The sequence below is a fragment of the Bacillus rossius genome, chromosome 1 (genome assembly GCF_032445375.1).
Source record: "Bacillus rossius redtenbacheri isolate Brsri chromosome 1, Brsri_v3, whole genome shotgun sequence".
Classification (NCBI taxonomy): Eukaryota; Metazoa; Arthropoda; class Insecta; order Phasmatodea; family Bacillidae; genus Bacillus; species Bacillus rossius.
Genome location: NC_086330.1, coordinates 147,558,940 through 147,575,761, shown reverse-complemented (window position 1 = coordinate 147,575,761; position 16,822 = coordinate 147,558,940). Strand labels below are relative to the sequence as shown.

The 16,822-nt window shown below is 35.0% G+C and overlaps 1 protein-coding gene across 1 annotated transcript in view; it reads left to right on the top strand.

Moving 5' to 3' along the window:
* The window catches only part of LOC134546266 (acyl-protein thioesterase 1), a 51,398-nt gene extending 34,814 nt beyond the window's left edge, over positions 1 to 16,584 (top strand). The window contains exon 7 of the mRNA XM_063388968.1: positions 15,873 to 16,584. Coding sequence (XP_063245038.1) covers positions 15,873 to 15,923 — 51 coding nt within the window. The 3' untranslated portion in view covers positions 15,924 to 16,584. The remainder of the gene's footprint in view (positions 1 to 15,872) is intronic.
* The last annotated feature ends 238 nt before the right edge of the window (positions 16,585 to 16,822 follow it).

Below are 16,822 nucleotides of genomic sequence, written 5' to 3'. Positions count from 1 at the left end.
TTTTACCATAGTTGATATGGTGACTAGGGATGGGTCGGTACCGGTTCTCAGTTCTCGGTTCCTACAGTTCTCAGCAATATAACCGGCACCGAGAACCGCACATAAAAAGTCGATGCCGGTACCGGTACCCATTTTGAAAACAGTATTTCAATACAAGTTAACTGTAGATTAAAATGGCCTCATTCACGTCAAATTTGGATAAAAATTCACGTTTGGACTCCTGTGAAAAAGTAATAATCGTAGCCTTTAAAGAAATTACACTTGAAAATACTTTATTCTCCCATCAGGCCGTCACTTCTCTAAAGAAAATACATTTCTAAATCAAAACAAAACAGTAGAAGGTGCCATGGATTTAAGCCATCGTAGTGGGCAACTGTACAACATATATACCTCAGAACAAACCCGTGAACAGATAGACGCCATATTTGTTTCACTGGTTTTTAAAATAGGCACCTAATAGACTTTTTGACACGCAAGTATGCGTGACTGATATAAAAATACTAATTAAACATGCAAATTCCATACTACATGTTTTTAATAGTAGCTGTGACTGTTTCCTAAATGTTCCTGAAATAATTATTGGCATTCCGAAATTTTATGCTGCGGAGTGTAAGTACGGTGCACCTGCAGCCATCTAGCGGGATATTTAGTAACTATCCCCTTCAGGCAAACGGAATTGCTTGGGAAGTGATACGTTTCTAGTGTTCAATAAAATGGCGTGGATGAGGATGCAGCGGGCACGTGATAGCATTTATTATTATTATAGCTAAAGTGTGTTTATTACTTGTGCAAAGTGGTGCATGGATGTGTAGTGGTATTTTACTTTTGTCTTTTCAAACAAAATATTCGTTGACACTTGGAAAACATAATTATGCTGGCAAATTTTTGGAAATTAATTTTAATATTTTTTGGTTTGTTTATTTATTGTTAGAAATGACATCAGAAGTGTGGCAGTATTTTGTTGTTGACAGTGCAAACAAACTGTTCGCCAAGTGTTTATTGTGTAATAAATTATTTCAAAAAGCGAGTCAAAATCCACAGCCAATTTGAAAAAAAAATTTATCAAATGTACATTCTTTGGCAACTGGAAACATCCAAAAATCCAAAACGTATGTTCGCACCCATACATGTGCCAAATACACCTTCAACAAGTGCCAAATGTATCGAAAATTACTTTCATAAACCAACTATGACTGAAAGTGAAAGTATTCAGGCACCTTATTCTTGTGAAGAGGCACTAGTTGTACACGAGCAGGCTGTGGATAGTCCAGAATTCCAGGATTGTGGGCCACAAGGCAATTTTTTGGACTCTGAGGCTAGTAATTCTAGCAAAATCGGAGTTTTACCAGTTTTGTCTTCTAATGGTGAAATGAGCACCAGGCCGAAAATAATAAGATATACATCTGCTGCAAACCAGCCAACATTAGATCAAGCTTATGACAAAGTTTCCAAATTCAAACCACGTGATTGTAGGGCCCAAAAGATAACTAGGCTCATAACTGAAATGGTTTGCTTAGATATGCAGCTACTTTCAGTAGTTGAAAACAAAGGTTTTTAAAAGACTGATTAACCATTTAGAGCCTAGGTACACTCTTCCTTCAAGAAAAGTTGTAGTGAGAAAGGCATTTATAGATAATCCTATTGTAAAGAACCAGCTAGTGCCCAAATGCAAGATAGTCTCTAGTTTCAAACATTCTTACAAAAATATAAAAATATTGAAGCAGTGCCAACAACAGCTTGATCTTTCCCAACACAGAATGATACAGGATGTATCCACACGCTGGAACAGTACACTGCACATGATAAAGCGACTTTCAGAGCAAAAAAATGCTATCATCATGGCCAGTAGTTGAAAAGATGCAACTGTAGCCAAACTAACTGTGGATGAGTGGAGGAAACTGGAGAAATTGATCGAGATAATGGAGATATTCGACTCTGTGACATCTTCACTTTCGGAGGTAAGTCCAAAGAGTGCACTTTTTGGAGTTGCAAACAGTAGTCATGCCACTGGTTTACATTTAGAATTGTTGTTGATAATTAACTGTGCAACAACTTTTATTATTTAGCATTAAGTAATTGACTGCTGAAACTTACAACTTAACACATTTAAAATTCTGTGTTATTATTTTTCAGGTGATACCATTAATCTGTGTAATCCAGCACCATTTGGAAGTTCCTGTCCCTAAAGGCATTGGGCTGCAGGGCTTAAAAAATGATTTATTGGCTTGGCTGAAACAAGAATTTGGCTTCATCTATACAAGTGACCTAATAGTAAAGGTTACTTTGTTGGATCCACATTTCAAGATGAACCCTTTTCAGGATGGAAAATACAAATAAATTTTGAGTTCGGTTAAAGACTCAATTATTTGTGAAATGAAGATGGTCAACGAAACTAGTTTAATCCCTGAAAGAGGACAGACATTAGAAGCACAGTCTTTTGCTTGTGATGTTCAAACAGGCAGAGGTAATTGCATTTGGGCCAGATACAAGCACGTGCTTGCTTCTAGCAGCTCAGGACCTCCATTATCCACTAGTGCCGAAAATGAAATGAAGCTCTATTTTCATGAACCAACTTTGAACCTAGAGAGTGATCCGAAGGCAGTCAGTCAATACTGGCATGACTCCAAGCATGAGAGACTCAAACAACTGGCTCTAAAGTACCTCTGTATTCCTTCAACCACTGTGTCAAGCGAGCGTGCCTTCAGCACTGCAGGTGCCATTTGCGATGTTAAGAGGAACAGACTTGACCCTGAAAGGGTCAAAATGTTGTTTTTGTCATAAATAATTTGATGTAAGCAATTAAGACTGTTGGACAGGTTTTTATTTTAATTCTTTGAATGTGCACCTTCATTTCATTTTTATTTACTCCCATCATTGTAATATTTTTATTTTATACTTATGTTTTAAAGAAGGGTGTATTTTAATTTCCTGAGGTAGTTGCTATTATTATTACAGTAAATTTTAATGTAACAAATTGTTTTCTCTATGTTATTTAGCATTACTTTTCACCAATACATTTATATATGCAGTTCGTAGGTTTGTTCGATATAGCTTGAGAAGTATCTAAAAACAATATATTTGCTTTGATAGGCCTAGCTAAAAACTGAAAAATTTAGCCAAAGCACTTCTTTGTCAGCACATATTAAAAACACCAAGGACAGTCTTAATCATACATGTTTCTATTTTTAGTGTAATTAACAATTTTTTAAAATGTAAGTCTGAATATATACTAGTTAGTGCTCTTTTTTGTAACTGAAGCAATAAATATTTTATTACTTGAAACACTTGTGATATTACTTATCTTACTTTTAAAGTGAGAACCGAGAACCAATTTTTAAGAACCGGTACCAAACTGAGAACCGGTAAAAATCAAGAACCGACCCATCACTAATGGTGACGTTGCTTGATCTTACCAAGCTATCCTGATGCTTTGAAAGCCGTTAAGCCAAGTTCTTCAGAAAACTTTTCTGCCTTAGCTTTCAAGATTGGCCCCGAGACAGGGATATTATTCTGGCGCTGTCTGTGCAGCCATGATAGCATAGCTTGATTCAAATCTTCGTATTTAGGTTTCTTTAATTACTTAAAGATTTTCCATTCTCCTCTGCTTATATAATTTTTTCTCTGTTCTTCCATATTGTAGACATGGTAGAGCAACTGAATCCAAAGCGTCTTCCAACACCATTTATCTTTTCTCCGCCTCTGTTGCACGTATTAATAAAACTGTTTCGTCAATACAAAAGATTTTCTCTTACTCGCCATGTTCACAGTTTGAAAGTTTATGATCAACTAAGAATGTGATAACATATAAACAATGCATAACAACCTAACGACAGTCTAGCAGCCGAAGTAAACACGTGCAAGGTAATTACAACAAACAAAAGAACGAATTTCTTAGAATCTTCGGTACGTGCTAGACAATAAAGCAACAAAATAACAAACAAAAGAAAGTACACAGCTGCAGTTCTTATTAATTTAGGCAACTAAGAAAGTACATACTGTTTATTGCTCAATAATGACGTATTGTTAGGGCACTGAAATTTTCGCGAACCGCGAAATAAATTGAAATAACGTAAAATGTTAGCAATTTTAATTAAAACACGAAATTCCACACAAAAAATCCTTTTCGCGAATTTGACCCGAAAACTGCTTACTTGTACATGATTTTTTGACTGGAAAGGTCAATTAAATTAATAACAACATAGACAACATTTTAAAATCAGTACAGATTCCTAAACATAAATTTCCCACCTAAAGACTACTTTATTAACCACTTTTCGTCTTCGTACATGTATCAAAACAAACATAATGGCTTCAGTAGCAACTGTATAAATACGACTTTTGCAAGACGTTTTGAGTTCGAAAGTATCGATTCAAGAATCGAGTTGTATACTTCGCTATCACGTTTACGCTTATAATCTTAGTTTTCTTCCTGTATTTCATCAGTTTAACATTTCCATAAGACTCAGTCCCATTTACGGTTTATTTAATATGAGAATCGATAGGTACCTTAAAATGAAATTACCGTCTGCGAAAAACGTTTTGTAAAACGTGTGAGATTACTACTACGGCCATGTCATGAGGAGAATAAGAACAAAGGCAAATGTGTCTATGTTATTGTTTACATAGATCGTGATGCTTTTGTACGAAAGAGATTTTGTGTAAATGTAAGCCTTGTATGCTCAAAATGCCTAAAGTAGTGACTGTTTTCAACCGTGCACTCGAATTTGAAAGTGAAGACGGTAAATATATAGTTGAGCGGTATTTTCGGGGAAAAAATGTTAATAATCCGAAAATACTTTTATTATATGATCTTTCACTTCCTCTTTTCATTAAACCCAGCGGAGATAAGAAATTTCAAATACTTAAGGAGACTGAATTGTCAGTTCTGGAAACACATGTTTTTTATTCATGTACATAGGCCTATTCTTTTAATGATTTTTAAACTCTGATAGTGTTAAAATTACTTTATGGAACTCAAAATCACTAGTATAATTTAAGGATTATGATTCTAGTATGGTTTATATTTTTATGTATTGGTTTTGTATTTTTACATTTTTCTCCATGATTTTAGAGAGCAGTTTTTTATGACGAAATCAAGATATTTTTATGACAAAATCTGTTAATTTTTTTTACCATGAAAGTGGGGCCCTACGTATTGTTATTTAGAGTGGGTGTGATGCTATATAGAGTGAATAATTCTATGGATAACAAGGTAAACCAACCAAAGTCAAGTAATTTCGTAGTTTTAGGGAGTTTGTCCTTAAATTGAGTGGTGTTAAATGGAGTTTACACTGTAATTATATATTGATAGGGGCAGGTAATTTTTAAGGACTGCTAAATACCATGAAAAAAGGCTAACCTTATTAAAAAAATATAACTGAAAATTAAAACAGTTACATAATTTGCAAAATTGTCATGAAATTACCTTATATTTTCACTTTTAACTCAAATTATTTACTGATTTTAGTTATTTATAGCGGCCACTTACTCTTTCAGCAATATTAAAAACATATTTACCCGCAGAAGAGTTGCCCCTGCGTGTGGGTCGCAGCTTTAATTTGGGTCATAAAAATCCAACTTTACGCCATAAGGGTCGGCTTCGAATATGAGTCTTATCATACATCTGTCTACAGTAGAATAGAAGTGAAGTCTTTGTTCCCTGTGTAAGCTGATTGACGGCACTGGGTGTGAGGGCCTCTCCCCTACTGCTTTATGACGACTCCTAATAAAAAAGACAAACTTGTATCCCTTCCCAGCTGTTGTATTTTTTTAACAAGTCTTCTTCCAGAATAGAAAAAAAAGGGCAGCTAGCTAACCTTTCAGTTTATTTTATAAAAATTACCTAGCACGCATGTTACAGTTAGGGAGAAATTCCTGTGAGAAATTTGTGTGCACGCTGAAGGAACGTAAAAAGCCGGGCTTTGAAATACAGCTTTCAAAGCACGAAAGATGGCTGCAGTTTTGTCATGGAGTGTTGCATTTGAAAGCTGAGAAATTTTGAGCAAAAAAAAAATGTTGGGTCACAGTTGCATTTTAAAACCCTGTTGAAATAGACACATGGAGATTGTGCCAGTTCACTGACATTTACAAGTATGAGGGAGGGAGGGAGAACCGTCACCACCATTACATGGCCACATGTACTCACACAAACAGGCTAGTTTATTTTAGATTTCCCCTCCTCCAGCCGAATGCCAGCCCAGCAAGTGGCATCACTTGCCGCCAGCTGCGGCTGGGCGACTGGCGCGGCGGCGAGGCAGACATAGCACAATGGTGCTATTCATAGTGCTTTTCATGCATTGCTGAGATATTTTAACTAAACAATTTATTCTTACTTGTAACATATTTAAAAAAACCAACACAGGATAGTTATTTACACAAATACTTAGACATACTGCAGTTTTTTAAAAAAATTTATCCAAAGTTATAAATTTGCATATGAATCGCACTACATTTTTTTAAAACTAAAAATTCGGCATCATATGTGAGACACATCGTGGGTTAATACAGTACTATGAATTTCCTTTCAATTCTGGCACTTTTGTTTATGTTTAATTATATTTTTTTTGCTTACAAGCAAGACAACTTGAAATGTCTATAGTGTCATAGATAAATATAGCAAGCAAGCAAGTGTGAATATGGTGGTGTATACTATAGATTTAAGCATTGTTTCAACTACATTCTTTACATTTTGTCCATAGCACATAATTTCTCATGTTTTTGTTGTTTAGTCCAGGGTCAAGATCAATTTTTTTTTGTGATACCAGTACATGATACGAAACAAACCAATAACTATTTCTTATGTGTTAAATATGTTTAAAATTCTTATCTTCAATTGAGGATGAGATCTGTTCCTCCACTCTTTCGCTACAGTAGTGAAATAACTTTGATTATTTGGTGTATGTTTCTAAAGCTGAATAAAGTGCTTAGTTACTATCATGCCTGTAGATATATTTTACGTAACCATTAAGTGTTACAATTAGAACTGCTAAAAATTGTGCATTTTCTATCGCATGCATGTTTTTAATCATCCTAAGAGTGCTCTGCTGTCTTAAATTTTTTTTTTAAAAAACAAATCACGCACGTTGACATGTATAATACCAAAATAAATTCGGGGAACTGAAAAAGTAATTTCCACCCTGAGATTTCGGGAAAGAGACACTTTTTTTTTTCTTTTTTTATTTTTTTTTGTAAAACCGGGATCCCGGCCAGTTATAGTTAAAAGTGATTGTAGACTTTCTATTATTCAAAAGAACTAGTTTATGCCGATGCATAGCTGCTTTGTCTCTTTATATTATCTATGATGGTGCCAAAATGCTAGTAAAAATAAACAAAAGACTAGTAAGTATTTAAGAATAAATTGACCGGTTTTCCACTTCTGAAATTCACATTATTGTTCACATATGCCAGAAAAGTCAGAAGCAGTAATTTTGGTAAATGTTAAGTTTAAGTTATATTAGTAGTATGGAGTATGAAAATGAGGTTAGCTAGGTCAAACATTTACAGGATTCAGTTTAAATTATTTTGTTTTGATTTGTTTACATATTTACACTTAGTTTGTTACAATGGAAAATATGTAAGTGCTAAAAAAATATTATATCTGTCTCTTATAGGGTTGTGCCATACCAAAATTTTCAGTTCGATTCGATTCCGATTCGATATTCACCACAAGAGTTGAAATTTGATTCCGATTTCGATTCTTTAGGTAACTTTATCTGCATAGTCATTAGTCTGGTAGAAATAACAAAAAAAATTGCATTTATTTTGAACCATATGTATTTAACTTAAATGAATAAGAAAGACAATTCTGGAATAGTGCCTATGTAACTAATAAGTTCATTTTAACACTGTTGGGGACCTGAGACCTGCCTTATATGTTATATTATACCAGGTACATAACTGAAGGATGATTATATTTACACTATACAACACAATGCAGCTTTAAGTAATTGCTAACGAATAAACACTTTTCAGGTGATAGCTGGGTCCCGATTAGAAATGCTTTGAACTCTACATTATTTCACGATTAGGCCTATAGGTTCTGATGTAAGAAGGTTAACTTTTCTATACTTTCACAAGAGACAGATTCTCTCTCCATATTGTTACAATATTTTTGCAGAGGAAAACAGGTGTTTACTTGGAACAGATGTTGCAGGAATGCACAATAGTGTTCTCGCAGCATCAGAAACATATCTGTGGCGAACTTGGTTTTCTTGCCATCACTGATATGGATTAGTAGTACATTTCTGAATGGGTTCATTTAAGTACAAAAGGATTTCTTTTTCCACCAAATCTTTCCAATTATTTGAACATGATGCATCCAACTTTGCAGACTGTTCTTCAAAGCAACTCCAAACACTTAAATTAGACCCTGAGGTTTCAGCTTGGCTTTCAACTTGTGCTTTAGAATGACTGCTGTCAGCACAGTCTTTGGAAATTAAAGTTTTTAAAATACACGTTTCTTTTTCTCATGATCCTTCAAAAGTACTGATTTTAACCTAGGATCAACAAGCATTGCAGCAACATACATATTCATCTTTTGATTTGTAATCAGGAAATCTTGAGAATAAAGCCTTCAACAAATTTTGTCCGAAAATTATGCCTTCGCCTGGTTCTGCTTCGCATACAAATGTATCTAGCAAGTTTTTTATCCCATCAATAACTGGTACAACTAGAGAAATTGTGGGGTAGTCTTGTCTACTAAATTCTTTAGTTGCATCATTTATTGGCTCTAAAATTCTGACTGCCCCTTCTGCGAGTTTCCATTCATTGGCAGTTAAATTGTCAACACCATCAGAAGAAGCTAATTCTGCAGCAATAGGCTCTTTTTGTTCAACAAATCGTTTCAACATAGCAAACTCACTGTTCCATCGGGTGTCTACATCCTGGATCAATTCATGTTCTGGTTTTCCCATCTGCTTTTGTAATTCTTGAAGACGCTGACGAGCTTGGGAGCTACGTTTGTAGTGTCCCACTATAGCACAACCTTTTTTGCACAGCGCCTCAATCCTAGGAGTTTCCTTTTTGGCATCATTCATGGCTAGCTGCAAAGTGTGCCCTAAACAGCTAAATGAATGCCAACTGGTTTTAGCAGCTGCAGATTTTATGTTTCTAGCTATGGTTGCTCACCTGCTTCTAATTTTGTTAGTCATACTAAGATGACTCTACTTCTGGCTAGACCAATCAGGTGAGTCCACAGATAAACTGGCAGTTTAGGAATTCGTAATACCAATGAATAAATTATCATTAGCTTACGATTTTCATTTGATATCTAATTCTTTCTTCAATGACTTGATATATTAGTATCCATATGACCTTAAATAATACTTCACTGTCATTGACTGCCAGTGCTATATATAATATATAGCGAAACTTAGTCTGTATATAAATTTATATGTTAAAGGGCGCCTTGAAACTACTGACTTATAAATCATACAAACCGAAAAGGATTCATTCGTACAATTAGGATTTAATCTCGTTTACTCATCACAGTAATCACCATATAGTTGAAACTATCAATTTATATTTCCATTATTATTTAATATTACTGTGAGAGTCATAACTTCCTTTAGTGCGTAAGAGTAAAGCCTTTCCTAAATAATAGTATTTACACACCTGTATTGTGGGTTTAGTATTGTCTAAAATCACGTCAGCAGTTTACCGACTAAACTAGTGTCTCGGAGAGCATGAGTGATGAAGTAGGACTTCTGAGTTTTTCCTGGATTTGGGTAGACACTGGATTCGAACTGAAAAGAGGGTTCAAAACTACTGCGAATTCGTTGTCTCGTTTTTCCGCGACTGGACGTCCTTCTGGCTCTGGAAAGTGGTAAAATCAGAAACGGATGGACCTCACCAACAGTCTGTTCACTGAAGAAACTGCAGTCATATCTGTAGACAGCGGGACGTCGTCCCGGCAAAGACTCGTCCTTCGGATGTTCGGGATCGGCATCGCCAAACGCTAGGAACGCCTGGTGATTTTCCTTTGGAGCTCTTCCGAAGATTTTAAATGTCTTTCTCGTGCATAATCCCCAACAAACGAAATGACCGACGCGGTGGTGTAGTTTACTGGAAGTTCGGAAATTTCCCTACTTCCGTCACTAAAAGTGCAGAAGTTTCTATTCACTCGTCGTTGTCAGCTAAATAACGAACTCCGCGGTTGTCCCGGATCAATTTATAGATAGTATAACAGGTGAAAATAGTGATTCGACCCGAATACATGTCTGTTCCCTTCGTAGGTCTTTCCTACCAAAGTCTCAAATCCTTCAAACATTCTAAAACAACAGCCAAATTATTTTGACAACCATCGACGTTAAAACTTTCATAAAAAAAACCAGTAAGGAAAAGAAGAAGATAACAGCGCTAAATTTTAAATATCAAAATTTATAAATTCCATAGAAGACATGAATGACTAATCAATACTTCCAAAACTGTTTTCCCTCCTTAAACCATAAAATAAATAAAATGTAGGCTTCACTCGCACGCCTTCCAGAACTATAACTCCCTTACATAATTTGTTACATTAATTATATCAAGTTTGTTATCTATAATTGAATTGAGCGTTTATATAGCAGAATCTGAAACTATGTAAATAGGTATAGTGTTTGGAATTTTCCACTTTGCTTTTAGTCTAAGCAGAGTATTGGCAATTGCTTCCCCACTATGTTCTCCGGTGAAAAGAACATTCCCCAACATGTGATGAACAGGAATGAAATCTGTGTCCACCTAATGACATGTTAATGATAAATAGCTGTCATTACTGCGTGACGTCCACATATCTGTTGTAAATGCCACCGAATTGATGCCTTCTTTGAAGTCATTATTGATTTTCATGTGCATTTTTTCCACCAGACCATTGTACAGCTCTGGCACTACATGCCTAGAGAATGTTGTTCGGTCTGGTAGGGAGTACTTGGGTTCAACTAGCGCCATCAAGTCTTTGAAGCCTTTATCTTGAACCATACTGTATGGCTGTAGATCCACAGCAATCATTTTGCCAATGGCATTGGTTATGGAAATAGCTTTGGGATGGTCTCTACCATACTTTTCTTGGCTACTAAACGAAGCTGACAAAGTGAGTTGTACTTTGTTACTTGATGTGGAAGATGCATGAGTTAATTCTTTCTGTAGTTGTAAGTACTCTGCATATACTCTCTTGTGTAATGTTAAGTGCTTCGCCATGCTAGAAGTGCTACCATGCACCTGTTTGAGTTTACTTCCACAAGTTTTACATTTGGAATGGCTTTCTGATATTTTGTCATAAAATTTCCAATGATGACTGCGGCCCTTAAACTTGCCACAATTTACATCCATTACTTATTTAATCACTTCACCACTGTTTAAAGATGTCAAATGTTACCAACTGTAAAGTCAGCTGCACATATGACGTATGCAGCATGGCCTAGCTAGTAGGTGTATTTAAATTAAAACCAATAAGTAACATATATTTCTTCGTTTTTTTCAACAAGATCTGTTCCCCTAAAAACGGAAAAAAATACGTAAATATGATTAATTTATTAACTTCACGAAGTTAAACCACACAACGATGATCAGCTTTAATTAATTTTTGTAAAAGGCAAAAGCATAAACAGTAAACAGTACTTCGATACTGACAGAATGTTACGATTCAGTGATTCAATTCCTTTATGTCGGCACGCACGATAAATGATAAATGGTGGCATGTCAACTGGTCTACATGTCCGGCACCGCTAAAATATTTTCATGTCGTGAATGTTTTAATGTTGGTTATTCTGTTAACAGAAGACTGTCACAGAATGGCGATCTTCGTAAATGTATGTTTGAACAAGGAAATATATTTTAACTGTTAACAGAAAATTGTGCGTTGATGGTTATAAAATTCATTTTTAATACGTGTTATTTATTTTTCAAAACAAATAAACCAACAATATTTTTTCCCCGTACAACGTGAGAAATGGTCATGATTAATATGCCTTAAGTAGGCAGAAATAAAAATGTTTGAGCAGATTGTTAAACTATTTCATAAACAAGCAGTTTTCGTAAGGTATTTATCTTTGCAAGCCTAAACAGTTAGTGGTTATGAACGTGTAAATTATATCATACACGATCTTTGAAAAAAATTTAATGTTCGGCCTAACCTATATTTCATAACGTTATGAAATTTGCTTGAGTGAAAGTGCGCGGCAATTTTACGAGTTACATTAATGATAATTGACAAATAAATTTATGTCTAGCAATCAAACAGTAATTGTCAATTTCTTTCACTTTTGAAAAATTTGCCCAAATTTTTTGATTCCAAATTTTAGTTTCGGTTCCGGGTTCAAATAGTTGAGGAATCGAATCGAAGTTGAAATTATCGGGTACCCGCACATCCCTAGTCTCGTATATGGCCCAAAAATAATTAGCTATCTCCTGATTAAAAGGAAAATTTAGGGTTTTTATTGCATTTGGGTTAATATTAGGCTTCTGCGAATCTAGGATTTTTGTCTCGAATCGAATCACGAATCGAATCTTTATAGATTCCCGAACCTTGAATCTTTTTCGAATCATGAGAATTTTTTCTCTGCTGAAGTTTGACACTTGACTGAGAAGTTTTTTCAGCTAGGTATTCAGTATATTCAGTTACATGGCATCTTTAAATTTTAAGAATAAGACACGTTGTTGTACCTAGAGGGGCAGGTCAGACATTCAATAATTCAATGTATTGCATATTTGCATGAATTTTACATAAAAACAAAATACCTATATACTTTGAAACCACATTAACGTTTAAGTTTAAATGCAAACAATTTACAGATTTTAACATCCAGTATAAATATTGATATGTTAGTTAAGTGAAATTAACTAACAATGATACCAGCAATTACTCATTAAAACATTAATATTTTGTTTTAATTTTTATTCATGGTGCACAGAAAAGGTCAAAATATTATGTTGCTGCACACTTCCAGTTAACAAAAAAATTAAATAACCACGATATTTGGTAAAGTAGATACTTACTTGTTGGAGTTTTGATCTTTTTGCAATGTTTGCACATTGCTGTTTTTTCATCCGTAACTTCTTAGTGTTTCCACAAAGCCTTGTTCAATTTTTGTTTTGTTTTTGACTCAATCTCTGCCTGGATGCTGCCGCTCTGTACCGATTCAGGCTCAGAGGTACTTTGGTCTTCCATTGCAATCTGTCCTGTATCCATGTCCAATAAAGTAAAACAATGGCCACGGCAGACGGTACACTGCTAGGGTAGACAAGCGTGGCCGAGCCAACGTAAAAAATAATTAAATAGATTCTGGTTGTCCTGCAATTGAGTAAAAGTGAATAACATGAATTACTAACGCATTAGAGTATATTAACATTCAATAATATCGGTTTTATGTGGCAGTAAATGTTTCAAGTCACTACAAAACACTGCGCAAAAAGATATTTTAATAGTCCGCATTCTGTGGTACGCTCAGACGAATTTAGCATAATGTACCATAACTATGTTGCCTTTTGTCAACGGAAGTCGTGTCTGTTGGACGCTGTTACATACGATACCTGTAGTACACCCGGAGTATTCGGGTATGTGTACCACAGCTATGGCATTCGTGTACAAGAACATTGCACGCTACTTCAATCACATGATGCTGATGAAGCTCAGCTGTTCACGTATGCGCATTACATAGTCAGTCTTGCATCTCCAAATACAGTAGACTCCCGATTATCCGGGGTAATGGGTCCACGGATAACCAAAAAACACTGTTAACGCAAAGTCGAAAAACACTGTAATCAAAATTGTTTTGTCTTAACTATCTAGACAAACACTGTAGTGCCCTACTTAATTCATTTCAATAAAACAGCGTTATTCAAATAAGTAACTTTTTTTCCTTCATAACATAGTTTTGTTAATAAAAATAATTAGTTTTACAATTTGATAATTTAAAAAATCTCGTACCGCATTGTTTACATGAGAGGTTTTGGTTTTGGTCGTAACATTCCTAATTAGGCGCTAAAAACATTTCAGACTTATTAAATGATGATGTCATAATTATGGGAGTTATATTTTAGTTCTTTGAAGATTTTAAAAACTAATAAACTTAATGTTTTCTATTATTAGAAATATTATTTAATCTGTTAACGTAATTCTCGTCTGTTTCCTAAATGTGTGTCCGCCATGATTCGTCATCATCACTAGCGCATCCTGGTGGGCGCGATGCAAACTAGCTCTGGTTTTTGTTTCCAGAGCTGCTGTTGACATGCGGGATAGCGTTAATACCCACAATAGAGTAAACATTGGCTTAACACACAGGCGTCGTCGGAAATAAATACGCTATGATGGAGATGAATACCCATTACTGAAAGAGCAAAAGAATGTTGGTTGATTCGTTACATTATTAATTCGTTGCATTGCATTTAATGCCACACAAGTGCTTTTGTCAGTGTGCATGCACTGAAATTATGTTTGTGTTTATGGTTTATGTAAGTGAAATATGGCACGAATCTTTTTAAACTAAGATTCGATTCGTCGAACCACACGAGATTCGATTCGAGATTTGACATTCTCGAAGCTTCGCAGAACCTTAGTTAATATGGTATACATATTATAGTAGAACCCTGTTAAATGTTCCTGCTTAAAACATCATATTTTTTTAAGTCATGATGTTTTCTCCATAAAGACAGTGTATTTACTTCCTGTGTATAATGTTTCACGAATTATGCATTTCCTGCTTATAATGTTTGCTTTCTAATTGTAATATTCAATAAATGCAAAAAAAAATTTAAAACCTAATTATTCAAACTCTTATTACATCTGTTAACTTAACCACGTTAAACCATTTTTAAATACATTGTTGATTACAATCACGACTATACCATAGATAGGATTTTATGCAAAAACAAAACAGTAGCGCTGGCAAACACTATGTATTAAATATATTAAAAGATACATATGTTTGCTCTACGTGTCTGTTACTATTTTCCTTTTTGAAAACAAAATAACAAATCCTTTATGTTGCCTTGCCATGCTGGTGTGTTTTCAGATATGTACATACATATATTTTAGTTTGCCAACTGTTCCACAATGGCATGAAAAATCATGGAACATTTTACATTGCTAATATTTGAAATTATTCCATTCGTCAATAGGCATTAAGAAAACCCATGTTCGAGTGGTAAAGGAATTGGTCATGGGCATTTCCACTCTTAAACACCATCTTTGCAAATCGTAAGACAATTTTAAAGAAATGTGGCAGTGTTGAAGAAAAAATTGATGTCATGGTTTAAGCAAATGATTTTTAAGCAAGAAAGGCATTTTTGTTGTGGTTGAAAAGGTTTCTCAAAAAAATTTGCACATCAAACAATTTCTAATTCTAAGTTTGATCCCATTTTTAGTTGATGCCATATTATTGGTAAATAAATATTACAAAATACTTTGTAGCATCTTAAAATAAATTGACAACAAAAACAGTGATCCTAACACGAGACGCAACTAACATAGTGTTCCGATAACTGAAGCTGTTGTGGTACACACTAACCACGAAAGAGTGCGGGTCATTAAATATAGTTTTTGTGACATGGGAAGTAATAACACACAGCTTACAGAGAAAATGGTGCGGGAGAGAACATTTAACCATATTAGGCAGGAAAACATATTGTGAGGTAACATTCTAAATATGTTTACTGTAATTGCAGAACTGCTGTCACACAATGCTTCTTCCTGTGATCTTTGCCAAAGGTCATGTTTAGTAACTACACAGAGCTCTCAATACCTAACAGCGGGACCAAAAACATTATGTAACTTTAAAGCTAGAAAATTTTTTTTCCAGATTTTGACTCCCTCAAATAACAGTGTGACATGTATGCAATAAACACAGTATAGAGAACAAAGATATTTGGGTAAAACATGTATGTGTTTTGATTTGCAGGAGCTGCGAGATCTGAAGGCATTTGTGGAACGGGTGTTACCCCCCGAATGAGCAAAGTGGTTAGAGCGGACCGAAAAAGTCGTATTGGGCCGAGTCTGGCGGTGTCTTTACACCGACAAGCAAGAGTGAAGCATGTTGCACGTTCCATAGATAAACCCCTCCCCACAAACATAGGACCTTGCGTATGTGATAAACCAGAGGAAAGTGAGTAGTAGCAGAGTGGGTGGGACCATTCACGACAGTGAAAGATTTTCCTTCTACCATTGTCTTGTGAGTTTTCTGGTCAGCATTTCTTGGCTGGGTTCAGCAGATATTTTCTATAACAATAATCAGAGTACCAGGAAATGCAGCATAAATGAATGTAGGGAAATTTAGAGCTTAAACATAGACAATAAATTACTGAGAAATTATTTTGATTTATTAAATTGATATGTCTGTGAAGTTTGGAGAATAGTGCATTGTTTCATATCATCGTGGATGACTTGAGATAATTAAGTTGTGGTCAACGCGTGAACACTTTTTTTTTTATTCTACTTGTTGGCTGTGGCCGTAGGCTTTGTCTGTGCTAGGTACGTATTGTCGAGTTGTGATGGTAATTTCCGCCCGCGATAGAGCACTCACACTTCTAAAGTGCTCTTGCTTAAGGAAGTAGAAATAACCTGGTCCCTGTATTTTTATCTCCATGTATGTGAAATAAAAGCTGTTCCTTACATGTTTGTGTGTTTGTAATTTATGCAGATTACAATTTGTTCAGTATTAAAAATTAAATTCCAGTCATAATGTGTTCGATTTTCTTGACAAAAAACTGAATACTGTACTAGATAGTACTGTAACCTGCAATTGAGGCAATCTTAAAATGTTGATGAAATGTTTGTCTTATACTGCTACCAGCATGAGTGTAAATATAATATAATTCATGTATGAATATTGTTACGGGTTATTAAAATGAA